Source organism: Cetorhinus maximus, chromosome 16 (genome assembly GCF_964194155.1).
Source record: "Cetorhinus maximus chromosome 16, sCetMax3.hap1.1, whole genome shotgun sequence".
NCBI classification, from domain to species: Eukaryota; Metazoa; Chordata; class Chondrichthyes; order Lamniformes; family Cetorhinidae; genus Cetorhinus; species Cetorhinus maximus.
In genome coordinates this window covers 39,023,637-39,042,400 of record NC_135894.1, presented here as the reverse complement: position 1 = coordinate 39,042,400, position 18,764 = coordinate 39,023,637, and the positions used below count along the sequence as shown (strand labels likewise).

Below are 18,764 nucleotides of genomic sequence, written 5' to 3'. Positions count from 1 at the left end.
GCTGCTTCCTGAGGGGAGAGATTATGCATAGACAATTTAATTCATGTTCAGCTCAAAATTTAGTTTCTCTGATGATAAAGCATCCTACACCATGCCTCAGCAGGACCTGGACTGCAAAGCCCCCATCTTCTCATCCTTTATTAACGTAAATATGAAATGTAATTAACATAGCCAAGCGACCAGTGGTGCTGGTGACAATTAACCGTGATGGAAAGTCTACCTGGAATATGATTTCTCTTTATAAAATATTTGCTCCTGTTTCATATCATTTAGCACACCTAGAAATGTTACATGCTTTGTATAGAATTAATTGCATATATTTCTGTTGTATGGTTGAAAATGAATCCTTTATTTAAAAAGCAATCCAGCATGACTTGGGTTTATCCTGTTTTTGAATCCTGTTAAAGATGTGTATCATTAATGCACATTTATTCAATTTATGATAATTAGAGGTAAACTGGAGCCAAGCTTCCAATTTTCAGGAGGAAGATTCATCTCTTTAGGTTCATGGTACATGAAAGCAGCAGCCAAATGACTGAGTGGAGATTTGGCAATATGAGATGTTATGCTTGTTGAAATTGGACACTGCATTTCATAAATGGGTTCAACATAAAAATTGATTGAGGGTCAAATGTATAAGTTCTTGACTGGAACAAAGCAAGTTTCAAAATGATTAAACAGGAATTAACTTAGACAAAAAAATTGGTAGTTAAGAAAGCGAGCAAATAGAGAAATGCAAACAGGTCATCTGGCCCAACCATGGGAAATGTTCAAATAGGAAATGGTAACAGTATAAATAAGACCTATTCTTAGAAGAAATAGAGGGTGATGTAAATGCTGGAGTTTCTTGAATGCATGGAGAAATTAAACTAAAAGATTTAAAAGGAAGTAAATGGGATTTGCTCAGCTTTTGGCCTTGCACTCAGCAGGACAGAATCATAAGAACACCAAATCTCAAAGAGAACAACATTTTATAACTGCATGAGAGTTGGACAACACTTACTGAACATTTAAGATTTAAAAGGAAGCAAATGGAATTGTAGAGACAAGAGGAAAGAAAATCAAGTAGAATGTTGAGGAAGGTTGGGGAGGAAATAACAGATGACCACAATCTATCTCTTTATATTAAATATTCTTGCTTATGCGGATCCCTATTATCTGTTGTTTTTTATTCATTCACGGGATGTGGGCTTTGCTGGCTGAGCCAGCATTTATTGTGCATCCCTACTTGTCCTTGAGAAGGTGGTGGACTGCCTTCTTGAACCCCTGCAGTCCATGTAGTGTAGGTACACCCACAGTGCTGTTAGGAAGGGAGTTCCAGGACTTTGACCCAGCGACAGTGAAGGACTGGCGATATATTTCCAAGTCAGGTTGGTGAGTGACTTGGAGGGTAACTTCCAGGTGATGGTGTTCCCAACTATCTGCTGCCCTTGTCCTTCTAGGTGGTAGTGGTCGTGGGTTTGGAAGGTGATGTCTAAGGAGCCTTGGTGAATCCCTGCAGTGCATCTTGTAGATGGTACTCACTGCTGCTACCATGCGTCGTTGGTGGAGGGAGTGAATGTTTGTGGATGTGGTGCCAATCAAGCAGGCTGCTTTGTCCTGGACGGTGTCCAGCTTCTTCAGGGTTGTAGGAGCTGCATTCATCCAGGCAAGTGGGGAGTATTCCATCACACTCCTGACTTGTGCCTTGTAGATGGTGGACAGGCTTTGGGGAGTTAGGAGGTGAGTTATTCGTCACATGATTCCCAGCCTCTAACCTGCTCTGGTAGCCACAGTATTTATATGGCTAGTCTAGTTCAGTTTCTGGTCAATGGTAACCGCCAGGATATTGATAGTGGGGGATTCAATGATGGTAGTGCCATTGAACATCAGGGGGCGATGGTTGGGTTCTCTCTTGTTGGAGATGATCATTGCCTGACACTTGTGTGGCGTGAATGTTACTCGCCACTTGTTAGGCCCAAGCCTGGATATTGTCCAGGTCTCGCTGCATTTGGACTTACACTGCTTCAGTATCTGAGGAGTTGCGAATGGTGAACATTGTGCAATCAGCAAACGTCCCCACTTCTGACCTTATGATGGAAGGTAGGCCATTGATGAAGCAGCTCAAGATGGTTGGGCCTAGGACACTACCCTGAGGAACTCCTGCAGTGATGTCCTGGAGCCGAGATGACTGACCTCCAACAACCACAAACACCTTCCTTTGTGCTAGGTATGACTCTAACCAGCGGAGAGTTTTCCCCCTGATTCCCATTGACACCAGTTTTGCTAGGGCTCCTTGATTTCACACTTAGTCAAATGCTGCCTTGATGTCAAGGGCAGTCACTCTCACCTCACTTCTGGAGTTCAGCTCTTTTATCCATGTTTGAACCAAGGCTGTAATGAGGTCAGGAGCTGAGTGGCCCTGCCGGAACCCAAACTGGGCATCAGTGAGCAAGTTATTGCTAAGAAAGTGCCGCTTAATAGCACTGTTGATGACCCCTTCCATTACTTAACTGATGATGGAGAGTAGACTGATGGGGCAGTAATTGGCCAGGTTGGATTTGTCTTGCTTTTTGTGTGCAGACATACCTGGGTAATTTTCCACATAGCCCGATAGATGCCAGTGTTGTAGCTGTACTGGAACAGCTTGGCTAGGGATGCCGCAAGTTTTGGAGCACAAGTCTTCGGTACTATTGCCGGAATGTTGTCAGGGCCCATAGACTTTGCAGTGTCCAGTGCCTTCAGCCGTTTCATAATATCATGTGGAGTGAATCGAATTGGCTGAAGACTGGTATATGTGATGCTGGGGATCTCCAGAGGAGGCTGAGATGTATCATCCACTCGGCACTTCTGGCTGAAGATTGTTGCGAATACTTCAGCCTTAACTTTTGCACTGCTATGCTGGGTTCCTCCATCATTGAGGATGGAGATATTTGTGGAGCCACCTCCTCCAGTGAGTTTTAATTGTCCACCACCATTCACGACTGGACGTGGCAGGACTGCAGAGCTTAAATCTGATCTGTTGGTTGTGGGATCGCTTAGCTCTGTCTATAATTTGCTGCTTATGCTGTTTGGCACGCAAGTAGACCTGTGTTTAACTTCACCAGGCTGATTCCTCAGTTTTAGGTATGCCTGGTGCGGCTCCTGACATTCCCTCCTGCACTCGTCATTGAACCACAGTTGATATCCTGTCTTGATGGTAATGGTAGAGTGGAGGATATGCTGGGCCATGATTGTGGTTCGAGTACAGTCCTTCTGCTGCTGCTGTTGGCCCACCGCGCCTCATGGATGCCCAGTCTTGAGTTGCTAGATCTGTTCGAAATCTATCTCATTTAGCATGGTGGTAGTACCACACACCATGATGGGGGTTATCCTCAATGTGAAGGCGGGACTTCGTCTCCACAATGTGCGGTTGTCACTCCTACCGATACTGTAATGGACAGATCCATCTGCAGCAAGCAGGTTGGTGAGGTCTGTTTTTCCCTCTTGTTGGTTCCCTCACTACCTCATGCAGACCCAGTCTAGCAGCTATATCATTTAGGATTCAGCCAACTCAGTCAGTAGTGGTGCTACCGAGCCACTCTTGGTGATGGACATTGAAGTTCCCCACCCAGAGAACATTCTGGGCTGTTGCCATCCTCAGTGCTTCCTCCAAGTGATGTTCAACATGGAGGAGCTGAGGGAGGGCCGTACGTGGTAATCAGCAGGAGACTTCATGAGGTCCAGAGTCATTGAGGACTACCAGGGCAACCTCCTCCCGACTGTATACCACAGTGCCGCCACCTCTGCTGGGTCTATCCTGCCAGGGGGACAGGACATACCCAGGGATGGTGATGTTGGAGTCTGGGACATTGTCATCCTCACAGAATCATACCTTACAGATAATGTCAGGCTGTTGCTTGACTTGTCTGTGAGACAGCTCTCCCAATTTTGGCACTAGCCCCCAGATGTTAGTAAGGAGGACTTTGCAGGGTCCACAGGGCTGTGATTGCTGTTGCCGATGCTGGGTGGTCAGTCTGGCTTCATTCCTTTTTTGTGTCTTTGTAGCGGTTTGTTACAACTGAGTGGCTTGCTAGGCCATTTCAGAGGGCATTTAAGAGTCAACCACATTGCTGTGGGTCTGGAGTCACATGTCAGCCAGACCAGATAAGGACGACAGATTTCCTTCTCTAAAGGACATTAGTAAAGCAAATGGGTTTTTACAACAATCAAAAGTGGTTTCATGGTCATCATTAGACTTTTAATTGCAGATTTTTATTGAATTCAAATTCCACCATCTGCTGTGGCAGGGTCCCCAGAGCATTACCCTGGGTCTCTGGATTACTAGTCCAGCGACAATACCACTATGCCATCGCCTCCCCATTCCTATTAATGCAGAATCCTATTGGAGAGAGAAGCCAAAAATGGGTAAATTTCTAGAGGCCATAATGCTCACTTAGAAAAACATAAGTTAATTAAAGACAGCTAGCAAGGATTTTTAAAAGCTGTTTTAGGCAGATTTTCTTTTGAGTTCTTTGAGGAAATGATAGATAAAGGAACTGCAGTATGAGGTTTCAAAATTTTTGTCTTGGTATATTTCTCTCTCTGGCTAGTTAGTGTCTCTAATTCATACTTTCCAACATAGTTTGAGCTTTCGCAAATATTTTACTCTGAAATCCCTGTTTCATGAAATTTACCCTTTAACTGACACTGAAACAGACTGTTGCTGAAAAAAGACATGGTGTCGAAACTTTTCATCTTGCACTCATCAGGACAGAATTGTAAGAATACCAAATCTGAAAGGGAACAACGTTTTATACTGCATGAGAGTGGGAAAAACTCGGAAAAATAATATCCAACATTAGATGTCATTCCACGATTGGACAACACTTACTGAACATTCTCAAATATGCTAAAAATTACACTAACCATCTAGTTAAGGTTATCAGTCGGGCTCACGAGAAGGTTTACTAGATTAATACCTGAAATGGGTGGATTGTCTTATGAGGGAAGACTGGACACTGTATGCATCCGCTGGAGTTTAGAAGAGTAAGAGGCGACTTGATTGAAAGATACAAGATCCTGAGGGAACTTCACAGGATGAACGTGGAAAGGATGTTTCCTCTTGTGGGAGAATCTAGAACTCGGGGTCACTGTTTCAAAATAAGGGGTCGCCCATTTAGGACAGAGATGAGGGGAAATTTTACTGAGGGTTGTGGAATTCTCTTCCTCAAAAGATGATTGAGGCAGAGTCCTTGAAGATCTTTAAGGCAGAGGCAGTTAGATTCTTGAAAAGCAAGGGACAAAAGGTTATTGGGGCGAGGCAGGAATGTGAGGTTAAAACCAGATACGCCTTGATCTTATTGAATGGCGTAGCAGGCTCAAGGGGCTAAGTGGCCTACTCCTCCTAATTTGTATGTTTATGGCTCACTTTTATGGTTGTTAGAAGCTAAATATATTCACACACTGCCCTATCCTTTGCAAACAGAACATGTCCATGCATTGTGCATTTTTCAACTAAACAGAATGTTGGGGTCAGCCATGCCCTGGTCCATTCCCCATGGCAATATCTTAACCAATTGGAGTCAACTTGTCTGGCTTGAATTTAAATAAAAGCTTGGAAGCTAACTGTTCCCTGTTGCACTCTCCATGGCAATGCCTCTACCAATCAAAATCCAACCGATCAGCGCACTCTTCTAATTCCTTATAAATTATTGTTCCCTTTGCGATTCTGTCCTGATGAGTCCAAGATGAAATGTTTCAACAATGTGTCTCTTTTTCAGAAACACTCAAGTTCTGAAACATACTGTTTTTTTACTGGACTGTGTTGAGCTGACCAGGTGATAGCTGATGGTTGTGGGGAAAAAATAATACCAGGCTTTTGAAAGAGGTTGAGGTCTTCAAGTAAAAATATTAGCATAGCTACTCAAAGATGCAAAATATACTTTTCTAGTTTAACTATGTTCCATAAAACTGTAATTAAAAAGGTTACTTTCAAAACTTTATTTTAAGGCTGTTGTTGCTAGGCTGCCAGAAAATGGTGGGCAAAATCATTTCTGGAAAGCTTTGAGCAATTTGTTTGGTTTGTCTATTTTCAAGGAACTTGCATATGACGATGATAATTTTAAAAATTATGTATTTGCAGAATAGCCACTTCGATGGAAAAAACTGGGAGAGAGATGGGGTGGGTCTGAACTGAGACACATTTGCATTAGATAATGTACGGTGAGCACTAAGTATGACAGATGGCAATTATGTGCTAGCTGTTGTTATACTGATGAATTGCCAGTAAATTTCCTGTGACACTGCTCATAATAAGCGGAGGATGTTTGGTTTTATAAGGACAGAAGCATTTCATGTTCAACACTCTTTTCATGCTAAGTGGCTTTTTTAGGCCATAGTTAAATTGCTTTAAACTGACATTTTCCAAGGTCAGTTAGAAACTGTAAAATATTTGGGAGGTTGCATGTTTACCCGTGATATAAATGCAAGCCTTTTTTGTCATGAAAATATAATTTTCTTCATATTATTGTGATTTATTGTATACGTAGGCTAATAATGGAGTTTGGATTAGTTTCTCTGTGTGAGGAGGTTTTTATTGAATTGCAGACAGCTAGTCTGGAGCTTTTGAGTTATCAAAAGAGAAGCTAGGTTTGAAATGCTAAATATGTGAACATGGCTGAAGTTTTAGAATGTGAGGTGTGAAGAATTTGCATTTTTGGGTAAACCAGAGTTGTGAATTTCAAAGAGATGATAACAGAGCCCAAGCCAAACTGTGTTTATTTTTCCCAAAGATTACTGATGATATGAGTACTATGGAAGATTTCTATTATGGAAAAAATAAAGTTGCTAAGACATATTTGGACAATGGAATTTACATTAAAAATGGCGAAACATGTATAAAAGGGCTGAGGTTATGTGTAAGCAGAAGGCATTCTAAGATCTAACGTGTGAAAAACCTCCAGCTTCTGTGCATCGAGCTGCTGTCTACAGGAACCAAAGCTAAGAAAACTCATTGTGAATATCCCTGTCCAGGGTATTGTGTGCTTTGCCTGAGTCTGTTGAAACCTGTTGTTTTATTGTTGCCTTAATGGAGGTGTAACTGGGAACTAGAATAATTAGGAGTTAGTATAGTAGTAATTTGTAGACCTACGTATGTGCTTAAAAACCTTTTTCTTCTATTAATAAATGTTTAATTTAAAAAAAAAGTCTTGGTGGGCTCATTACTACTGAATTCAAGTACAAATTGCAAGTAGTTGTGGCAGCTGTTTCAAGTTTCCCTCTGGGATTTGAGCAGCACAGCATTTACCATCTGCTGTGCCATAACATTTTTGAATTATAAAGAGAGCTTTTAAGTTTTATTTATTCATATGTTCTGTTGTGGGTTTTTTTGGTGTTATGACACACACAAATCAAATGCAGATATGATTTAAGCTTTGTATTGGATACTCAGGTGCAATTCTTTCAAGTGTGACAGATGGCAATTGACTCAAAACCCTTAAAGACATAAGGATCTTTTAGGCTGTAATTCCCCACCCCGTTCCCCCACCGCCCCACACCCGATCCAAAGTTTTTAGTGGTTTGCTTACTGATACAGTTGATCACTTTTCTAATTGAGGTCAAGGAATATTTGGGCACAGAAGTTAGATTTGCCAGTGAAAAAGAAAATTGGGCAGAATTTAATCAGTTACCACTTTTGCAAGTGTATGTGTGGGCTTGAGAAGACCAAATTGGCTTTTGGTATTGTTTAACTTCCACCTCCCCTGCCCGTAGTCAAATAGCCTTCCCCTACTCAATGCCTAAGCTCATAGGAACATTAGAACAGGAGTATGCTATTTAGCCCTTCAAGCCTCAAGTAATCTGCCATAGCTCCCTATCCCTCGATACCTTCCCTGGCATAATGTATTGTTGTTACTCTTGATAGCTATAATCGCCTGAGCATCCACAACCTTTTGAGGGAGATTTTACTATCTGTGTATGAATAATGACCGGTTTATATATGGAATACTTCACCAATGACGGTTACTACTTTTGGGAACAGCAAAATGGGTAAATAAATTACCATGGACAGCACTCTCCACTCAAGATTTATGAATTTTTTCCAAACTGAGGTAAGACTTCTCACTCACTGGCTGTGATTACTGCATCGAATGATTTTTGCTCAATAGCCACTTTGGTTCTCAGAAAGACCAGCTCCATGGGTTACTGTGACAACAAACTTGTTTATATAGAGAACCCAAGGGCTTGTTATTTGGCTGTTTAAGAATGCCACTTAAGCCTTGCAATTGGGAAAGGTAAAAATGCTTGGGATTCATTCGTTTTATATACTCCTCGGAATATCTTATGGCTGGATAAAGTTCTCATACTGAAGAAAACATCTGGAGCAACAGGAATAACTTACATTTAAATATTGCCTTAACATAGAAGATCATGCCAAGGTGCTTCATATTGGTGTATTGGATAAAAATGCATGCCAGGCCAAAAGATGGAGATACTAGAAGGGGTGACTAAAAGATTTTTTGAAGAAATGTGGGTCTTAGAGTCAGTGAATGAGGTAGAAAAATTTGGGGGCGTAATTTCTGAGTTTTGGGTCGAGACAGCTGAAGCATGGTCACCAAGGGTAGGATAAAGGGAGTTAGTTGGTGGGGGGTGGTGGTGCACAAGAGGCAAGAGTTTGAGGCCGGCAACATTGACAAAGAGTTGTAGGGCTCGAGGAAAAACAAGGCTATTAAGTAATCTAACCAAGGATGCAAATTTTAAATTTGAAGCTTTGGGGGCAGGAGCCAATTTTGATCAGAGCCCAGAGTTGATAGAAGAACTAATTATCTGACAGACTATATGCAGAACTCCCAGTTAAAGTGGAGTTCTTATGTTGGCTTACTAGAGTATCATGTCTTATATATCCAGTGCTCTGGTGCTGGAACTCCTTGACTCTGCTCTTATACCTTGTCACTGCCAGTAAGTCCAGTGCAAATCCTCCAGTTTCAACAGTGGGTTACGGTTTTTTTCTTTGCCAAATAATAGTGAACAATATTGCAATGCAACTTTGCTTAACATGGGGTATTACTTTAACTATTGAATAACATTCTATGCGTTTTTTTTCTCACTCACTCATTCAACTTTTGAGTCAGCTCTACTGTAAAAATGCACATCTCCTATTTGTAATGGGCACCACCTATGAAAGATTGTCACCATGAAATTACATACTTAGCTATGTGGCACTATGTTATCCTTTTAGCACAACTCTCATTCTTTGACAATTTCTCTTGTGCAAGTTTCTTACTTAGTAACTGATACCTCTAATGTCCAGAATAAAGATTTAAACAAAACAGTTTTAAAATATTTCACAGTAACATAATTTAATTTATCAATTGAATTTTTTCTCACTGGCTTTATGAAGGCTTTATAGAAGGCCTCTGCTTCTCACTTAAGACTGGATTTAGAATTGGTTTCTTTTTTCACAGCTATGACCCTGGACATTGAATTTCGTTTGTGTAGCCTGAACATGCGCAGTTAGTGGAATAGGGGTGTTGGGACTGAAGTGCTGGTAGAAGGAGTGGACTTATGGCATGATGAGGTGGGAAGGCTTGCAGGAGAGGAGTCACTGAGGAGTACATTTGCTCTCGATTTCCACTCCAGGCACAATCTGCAGTTGTTAGCTGCTTTTCCACTTGCCACCTTCCACCTCAATGGAGAGAAAAAAAAGAGGATGAGACAAGTTCAAAACAGCTTGAGAAGCAGGGGGAGAACAAGAGCCACAGCTGTGGAAGAGGAAATATAAAAGTGGCAACATAGCAGTGTGATAAATAATATAAAAGCAAAATAATATATTTCAAAAGGGTGATCTATGTCAATTTGGGGTTTCAGTTGCACCTACATCCCCTAGTCTAGGTAATTCCCATTCTCTAATCCTGCTTCACCTGAAGATCGCACTTCACCACCATTCCACCCACAGCCTTCCTCCTAACAGGAAAGCAAAGAAGTGGTTGCTTTGTGGATTATCAGCAATGCAATGGTTAAAATAATGTATCAGTTTTTGTTGGAGCAAGGCACCTTATGACTTGCCCATGTTTTTCCTGCACTCTTCAGCTGGAAGAATGTTTTGTGACGTAATTTGCTGGAAATTTGAGCTGATAATGAACTAAAGCAATTAGATATCTGGGACCTTCATGAATGTCAGGATCACCAGAGCATCTCCAATTATCAAATGAGATTCAAGGGTCGAGAAAGAAACTGAAGAGCAACAGAGAAGGAAATTGGGTGATTGAGAGTCAAATGAGATACAGAAAGGAGAAATAGAGAGAGGAAAAAGATAAAGATTGATTGGCATTACATTAACAATTATTAAAAGGGCAGTTGCGCTATTCATTGAGCCCCAACTTTTTGCAGCTGGCTTATGGGCAATAAATGTGAAAATTCAATAAGTTCTTAAAAATAATAAGGAAAAATAGGTGAGCTGCTGTTTGAGTGACGTAAACAGTTGGGGTGGTGTAAACTGGACGCAAAGTTCTGGAGATTCACAATTCGTGGGTCTCACTTCACCCCCTGAACTTGCTTACTGCTGATCAGTTCATTAATGACCTCCCGCCTCATTAATACACCATTTTTTTTCTGGAAGTTTTGACCCTATATTTATTTATTAATTAGCAAAACACTTGCATGGGACCAAAATTGTTTGCAGTTCTGTAAAATTGAAAATTAATTGATCATCAAATTTTCACATTTTAAATGGTTTTCATATAACATGCTGTATAGATATGTGCATCCAGTTGCTTGATTTCTACCAGGGATGAAAAATTTCACCTTTTGGTAGAATTCCAACATTTTGACTCTGGAATTCCACGCTTTAAATTCCTTCTCCAACCTCCGCCTTCACAGAGGTGTATTTGAAGTATATTGTGCTTTAAACATTTTAAAAATAATGCAATGCAGCTCAGCTTCTGAACACAACAACAGAATGAGAATAGACTTGCTGTTGAGTCTGGCAGAGAGGGATGTGTGTGTGCTGTATGCCTACACCTGGTCATCTGTGCAATGTATTGCCATATAGCTTTGTCAGATGCACTGCAGTGCGAGCTGCCGGGTGAGGAGAGATTGTACACGATGTGTGAACATCAGAGATCATGGATTCCAGAGACACTTCTGAGATTGAATGTGGGCTGGAGCACGAGGCAGCAAGGTGGGACATCCCTGAGTGTGGCTGCTGACTTCCAGAGAGCACAGTTTGCAAGCAACGTGTAGAGGTACATCTGTGCAGCTTTTACTTCCCCATTCCCCCTGCTTATGACACCTGCTTTCCAAGTCATACCTGCCCATGAGGCCAGAATTTAAGGTGAAATACTTGGGAGGGTTGTTGGACTGATGAAGGTAATAGAGATAGGGAGGGGTTTGAAACGAAAGATGAGAATTTTAAAATGGAGTGTTAGGAACTAGAGAGTGTTTTAAGTAAGTGTGTGTGTATTTGTCTGTGTAAGGAGTAAGCTATAGCTTTAAGTTTAATTTATATTTTGTATGTGTGCTAAGAGAGGGTGAAACCTGGGTCTACATTCATTTGGAGATTTCGCTGTGAGATGGAGTCAGCAAGTCTGAAGCTCTGTTTGTGTACCTGCATTTTAATAAGGCTTTATGACCCTTGAAGTGGCTTTGGGAAGTTAAAACAGAAGGGGAAACTGTGCTGTTGCCTAGCAACATGGGGCCCACAGAGACAGAAACAGAAAGCAGTTTGAGTTCAGTTGATGATTATGATCTTAAAGTGAAGGGAGCAGTTTAAGACTCTCGCTGCACATACTAGCAGATTGCTGAGGAAAATCAGTCTAAGAATCTTAGATGAGTTGCTCTAAAGTTAAAGTAACAGTGAATATTGTGTGAGTTCTGGATCTCAATGGAGATACCAAGTTGTCAGCAGTCAACTGGGAGAGGGAACTGCAGGGAACAGACCCTGAAGGAAAAGGAGAAAGGTCCCAAGAAAACCTTTAAATTAAGTCAAAGGATAAGGACAGGAATCTGGAACGATCCCGTTCAGTGAAGCTGAAGTAAGGAGCAGAGGAAAAGGCTCCAAATTAAAGAGGCAAACTGCGGGGAGCAGAATTAATGCAGAGTGGGCTTGCGAGAAGCCAGAAGATCTGAGGAGACAGCCAAAGGTTGGTGACTCCTTACTACAGGGCTGTGAATCAGTAGTGTTCTGTTGGCATGGCTGAGTTTCAGAGAGTGCACAGAAGGTGAAGCTTGAATGCATGTGGCGATCCAGGAGAGAGGAACATCGGTGGGAGAGATCAAAGCCTGGAGGTGGATCCTTGTTGAAGACGCCAAAGCAAAAGAGTCGCTTGGAAGAAAATTCCAAGGCAAGTTCTTCGAGTGGAGATTGCAAACTCCTGTATGAAAGACTGAGTTTCCATGAGACTGATTGGCTTGTAGTGTGATGAGCATCTGGGGGAGTTGATGAGAGGTCCATAGCATCTGCTTTTGATAAAATCTGACACTTGATCTTGGTTCTTGATCTTGTGTGTCTGACCATAGGTCACCTATTGGTTTGCATAGACTGTATACTTACTGTGAACATTAGAGTATAAGAGAGATTTTATAACTTGTGTTATCCTTATGAATTTGCCTATGCCTGTAAAGGCATGGTTGTGGGTGAAGAAGTAGTGTTATATGTTTCATCTTTTCTTGTTTAACAAAAGAATAAAACATTTTTAAAGATATAGACTCTGTGACACCATGTTTCTAAACAAAAAAATAAGGTTAGGACCTTTCAAGCCAGGTTCCACCCTGGGATCTGACTTGTCCAGTAGTAACATCAGCTAGGATCATAACAGGAGGCATTGTTTAGCCAGGAGCCAATGTAGATCAGTGAGCCAGGGGTAATAGGTAACAGGGTTTGGTTTGATTAAGAAAATGGGCTGCAGAGTCTTGGATGACCTCTGGTTTACAGAGGATAGAATGTATGGATGCCACCAAGAGTACGTTAGAATAGTTAAATCTAGAGGTAACAGAGACATGGATGAGGGTTTCAGCAGCAGATAAGCTGAGGCACGGGTGGAGATGGACAATGATACAGAGGGGGAAATTGGCAATTTTAGTGATGGTGCAGTTATGTGGCTAGAAGTTCATCATGGAGTCAGAACAGTTAGGTTCAGCCTGAATCTAAGTGGGATAGAGAAGCAGAGGGATTGGGTAAAGATGCACAAATCACTAGAAGTAGCAGTGAGGCTTTATTTTTTTTTAAAAGAAATCACTGGGATTTATTTCCAGAAGGATGAGGGGTAAAGATTGGTGGGAAGGAAACGAATTTGTCATGGGGACCGAAGGCAACAACTTTAATCTTCTCAATATTTAATTCGAAAAAGTTTCTGCTTGTCCAATACTGGATGTCGAACAAGCAGTCTGTGAATTTACAGACAGTGGAAGGGATGACTAAAAGCTCATTTGAAGCTTGTGATTTACAAATCTGCCTTTGGAACTGGAAGTATATTTAACTGTCTAAGCTGGGCCATGAAGTAAATCAAATTCAGTGCTAGATTGTGGCCTGGAGTTTCCTCCATTGACACAATTGGGACATTGGATCCAAAAATACCCTCATTGTTGGTGCACATTTTCCCAATGTCAAGTTACTCCTAAGTATCCTGCCAATCTCATTCGACTACACCAAAATTTAAAATAAGCATAAATCAGGTTAACCAATCAGAGGCCAACGAAAGCACTAAAACCATACCATGTATTTCTTTTTTAATTATGGACATATAAGTTTCAACTCCTTTAACCATCATTCATGCACAAGATGGACAGATAGAAATAAATCATGTTCTAGTGTTAGTATTTATCCTGTATTACATGTACTGACTGCATTAAACACTGAAATGTTGAAAAGCATAGGTCATTTTGGTGATTTGATACAAATGCATTGGTCCACAGTCGTGACTGTAATTGAAGGTAAACAAAGGGAAAACTAATGTTTTACCCACTTGAAATCTAATAATTCCACCCATTTGAAGTGGCCTAGAAGCATTTGCATTTTACTACAGATCATAAAAAGTACTGTAATTACATGACTCCTTGTTAGAAAAGATTTTCAGACCTTTGAACCTTCGACAGCTCTTACCCGATTCTGCCAATGCAGCAGACTTCAATGCAAGTGGATATTGTATCTGACTTCTGTCACATTTGTAGCTCTTCCTTAAATGCTAAGAATTTTGACATTTTCACACAATCTGGCTCAATTAGTTAGGGACTACACATTTTACTGTAATTGTCAATTTTTTTTAAGCTTTCAGTAGAATAAGGTTGCTTACCCACATTATTTTCACATCAAGATGTTATTTTCTTGATTATTCAACAGAAGAGGAGAGGCATTGCTCACCCTTTTTTCATTGCCTTCCCACAAAACTTGCAATTTTTCAAGAATTCATGTTGCAAATTGCATTTCAATTGTTATAGAAATTTTCATGCTTAATAAGTTCTTAAAACTTAACTTAAAAATTGAGTTGATATTTGATCACTTAGTCACACATTGTGTAAACTTGTTGTGGCTCCAACTGTATTCTTTCTTACTTATAATCAAATTTGTATTAGGTGGATTTGAATTCTAACTTTATAGACTCATGACCACAAATTTTTCAGTTGCCCGACTGCACCAAACTTCTAAGTTGTAGGCATTAGTATACATCAAATTTCAATTCGAGTAGATCAGTCTCATGGTAAGGCTAAAACAAAAACAGAATTACCTGGAAAAACTCAGCAGGTCTGGCAGCATGGTAAGGCTGTCAGTTCTCAAAGGTTTGCAACCAGGAGCAAGGTGCTGAGCTGAAGGAACAATGGGGATTTAATGTTTCAATGTGCAGCAATAGTCCTATCAACTACAATCAACAAGCCAGGAGTTGAAAAAGAGCATGCGAGAAGCCGAGAGTTGAAGAAGAGCACACTGAGAGTGGACCTGCATGAGAAGGGCAGCGGCAGCAGGAAATACAGAAGTATTTGGGTGTTCTTGTGCATGAAACCCAAAAAAATGTTAGCATGCAGGTGCAGCAAGTAATTAAGAAGGCAAATGGAATTTTGGCCTGTAATGCTAGGAGGTTAGAGTTTAAAACTGGAGAAGTCTTGTGACAACTGTACAGGGCGTTGGTGAGGCGGCACCTGGAGTCCTGTGTACAGTTTTGGTCCCCGTATTTAAGGAAGGATATAGTGACATTGGAGGCAGTTCAAAAGAGATTCACTAGGCTGATTCCTGGGATGAAGGGGTTGACTTATCAAGAACGGCTAAACAGGTTAGGCCTTTATTCATATGAGTTTAGAAGAATGAGGGGTGATCTTATTAATACGTAGAAGATTCTGAGGGGGCTTGACAATGTAGATGCTGAGAAGATGTTTCCACGAGAATCTTAAGGGAATCTTAAGCTAGGGGACATAATTACAGAATAAGGGGACACTCATTTAAAACTGAGATGCGAAGAAATTTCTTCTCTGAGGGTAGTGAATGTCTGGAATTCTCAACCCCAGGGAGTTTTGGAGGTTAGATCACTGAACGTATTTAAAGAGGAGGTGGATAGATTTTTGAAATATTGGAGTTGAGAGCTTTGAGGAGCTGGCACGAAAGAGGAATTGAGGCCAGGGGTAGATCAACCATGATCTTATTGAATGGTAGGGCAGGCTTTGAGGGGCCAAATGGCCTACTCCTATTTCTCATGTTCTTATATACTAAGTTGGGCCATGTCCATCCTTATTATTGGAATATGGATATTTGTTGTGTAAAAGATGTCCACAATATTTGTTCACACCATATCATTCCCCTTAGAAAATAAGAATTTTAAGGGGTAGGGGAGCAGAAGGATTGGGGAAAGATACACAAATCACTAGAAGTAGCAGTGCAGATTTTTTTTAAAAATGGGATTCATTTCTAGAAGGATAGAATTGAAGAGCAGAGACTTTGTTAAACATTTATGGAACCTCGGCTAGACTACACTTGGAATATTGTGAACCGTTCGCCTCCATAAAAACAATATGTACTGGAGAATGTGCAAAAATGATTTATTAGAATGATATCAGAACCAAGAAGTTATACCTATCACATAAGATAGAGCATGCATAGGCCTCTCTTTCTCTAAGTTAGAGGTCTTTAAGATTATAAAATGTTTGTTAGGATAGTCTTAGAGATGTTGTTTCCATTTGTGGGGGACACCAGAACTTAGGGCCATAAATATAAGTTAGTCACTAATAAATCCAACTTGGTAGTTCAGTAGAAACTTTAGCCAGAGGGTGGTACCACAAGGAGTATTTCAAGGTTGGAGGAAGCCTGTGGAGCACCAGCATGGACCTGTTGGATGGAATGGCCTATTTGTACTGTGAGTGCTATATAATTTAGTATGTACATGTTTTTTATACCCCTTTTCAATGATTTTTGGAAAAATTAGTTTGCAATTTATACATTCTAGAGTGAGAAAATCAGTTGTATAGTCACAAATCTGTCTTGAATATGGATGGAATGATGAACGTAATATCAGGATTTTATTATGCTTTATATAATAAAAATTAAACATTTTAAAAACTGATTTTTAAAAATTTATGCCAGTATTTTGGGGTAAATTTTTCCTCTTGATTTTTTTGCAGGTTTGACCTTGAAAATAGAACTTAAAAACACCTTTCTAATGTTTTTTTTTTTAACTTTAAGCTTAAAACGATTTTCATGTGTATATAGAAGACAAAAGTATTTCTAAGTTTAAAACCATACTAGTAGGTTGTAGAACAGCTTTACTGTTAATATGGAGGCCAGAAGATGTTCAGTTAGGAAATAGAGTTTAATGCAGAACTGAGCTGTATGTATTGTGAAAGTTCTAGATCTACTGAGTTAGTTGATCTCAGCCAGGACAATAATAGCGTTGTTGCAGTTATCCTTGGCACCTCTCGAGTTAAAGGGATAAAAGATCTAGATTCCTTTACCGATCAGTGTTCAGTAAGTCTTGCGTACAGGGAAAGAATGGCTCAGACTCTGTTCTGATATCAGTTGAGGTTCTGTCAGTGCTTGTTACAAAGAATAATTGCTTGGGCAAGTAACTAGGGGGATGCCTTGTATCTGTAGATTTGAAGATTACTTGTGCCTTTTAAAAAGTTGAAAGAAAACAAACTAGTAAAGAAAAAGATGGTCCAAACCAATTTGTCAAAATCCAAGTTACCTCTGAATGCACCTCATTAGCTGCATAACAAATAGTGAGAGAGACTGTACTAAAAACTGCCAATCTGTTATGAATTATATTGTACAGAGAACTGAAGCTCTTTTAGAACGCTATTTGAATGCAACTTCCTTATACCCACTGTATGTTGTCTTCTGGAATTTAATTAACGCTAAAAGCATTTCAGCTGCCATCTTTTATTTGCACCCACATTGAGTTTCTTGGATTTTGTCCTACTGGTAAAGTGGTTGTATATGGGATTCCCAACCAAGTCTGATCAGATTGCCTTGGCTTGGCAGTCAAGGTAAGTAAAAGCAAATGCATTGATGATGCTTTGTGTGATTTGTAGGTGCTGCGCTGAGTTTACGCACTAACAGTAAACCCATGAAATATAATTTTAAACTATTCCATTGAATACTGTTAAATTGTATTCTTTTGAGGTATTTTAAATACAGCTATAGTAAAAGCTGCAGTCATGTATTTTGTACTGTGCACAATTCAGCATTTGCTTTTCTTTCGTTCCTGGCAGTCACGAATTATAGAAAATTTATGGTCTCTTTTAGGGTTTTTTTCCTAGTTTCCTTCATTTGTTCAGTTCTGTTTGACTTTTTGTACTAAGTTTGTATTGATAGTTTCTTTTCTTTTTTCTACAGCATTTTCAGTTGGCATTGATTGATTCCAACCCTTGCACTCTGTCCAAAGCGGAAAGTAAGTAATTATATTTTTTGACAAACTTGGGAGGTGGGGTATGGATTCTGTAAAATGTTCATGTCCAAAACTAACGCAGAACTAGGGATTATTTAATTCCTGTAGTGACAGAATCACAGAATCTTAATGGTACAGAAGGAGGCCATTCAGCTCATCTTGTCTGCACTAGCTCTCCAAATGAGCATTATGACCTAGTGTCATTGCCCTGCCATTTCCCTGTAACCCTGCACATTGCTTCTATTTAAATAATCATCTAATGCCCTCTTGAATGCCTCGATTGTACCTGCCTCCACCACACTTCCAGGCAGTGCATTCCAGAGCCGAACTGCTCGTTGTGTGAAAGTTTTTTTCTCACATCACAGTTCCTCCTTTTCCAAATCACTTTAAATCTGTGCCCCCTCGTTCTTGATCCTTTTATGAACGGGAACAGCTTCTCCCTATCTACTGTGCCCCCTCATGATTTTTGAACATCTGAATCCAATCCCCTCTTAGCCGCCTTCTCTCCAAGGAGAACAGTCCCAACCTCCCGAATCTATCCTCGTAGCTGAAGTTTTTCATCCCTGGAACCATTCTTGTAAACCTCTTCTACATTCTCTCCAATGCGATCACATCCTTCCCATAATGTGGCACTCAGAACTGTACACACTACTCCAGCTGAGGTCTAACGAGTGTCTTATATAAATTCAGCATCGACTCCCTGCTCTTGTATTCTATGCCCCTATTAATAAAGCCCAGGATACTATATGCTTTATGAACTGCTCGCTCCACCTGTCCCTGCCACTTTCAATGATCTATGCACATATACACCCAGGTCTTTCTGCTCCTGCACCCCCTTCAAAATTTCATCCCTTGTTTTATATAGTCTGTCCATGTTCTTCCTACCAAAATGCATCACCTCACACTCCTCCACATTGAACTTCATCTGCCACCAATCTGCCC

General features: G+C 40.4%; 1 protein-coding gene across 4 annotated transcripts in view; it reads left to right on the top strand.

Moving 5' to 3' along the window:
* The window catches only part of kdm6a (lysine (K)-specific demethylase 6A), a 274,780-nt gene that overhangs the window by 150,917 nt on the left and 105,099 nt on the right, over positions 1–18,764 (top strand). For all 4 annotated transcript variants that reach the window (XM_078559720.1, XM_078559718.1, XM_078559719.1 and 1 more), the window contains exon 7: positions 17,771–17,825. In XM_078559720.1, the coding sequence (XP_078415846.1) occupies positions 17,771–17,825 (55 nt within the window). The remainder of the gene's footprint in view (positions 1–17,770; positions 17,826–18,764) is intronic.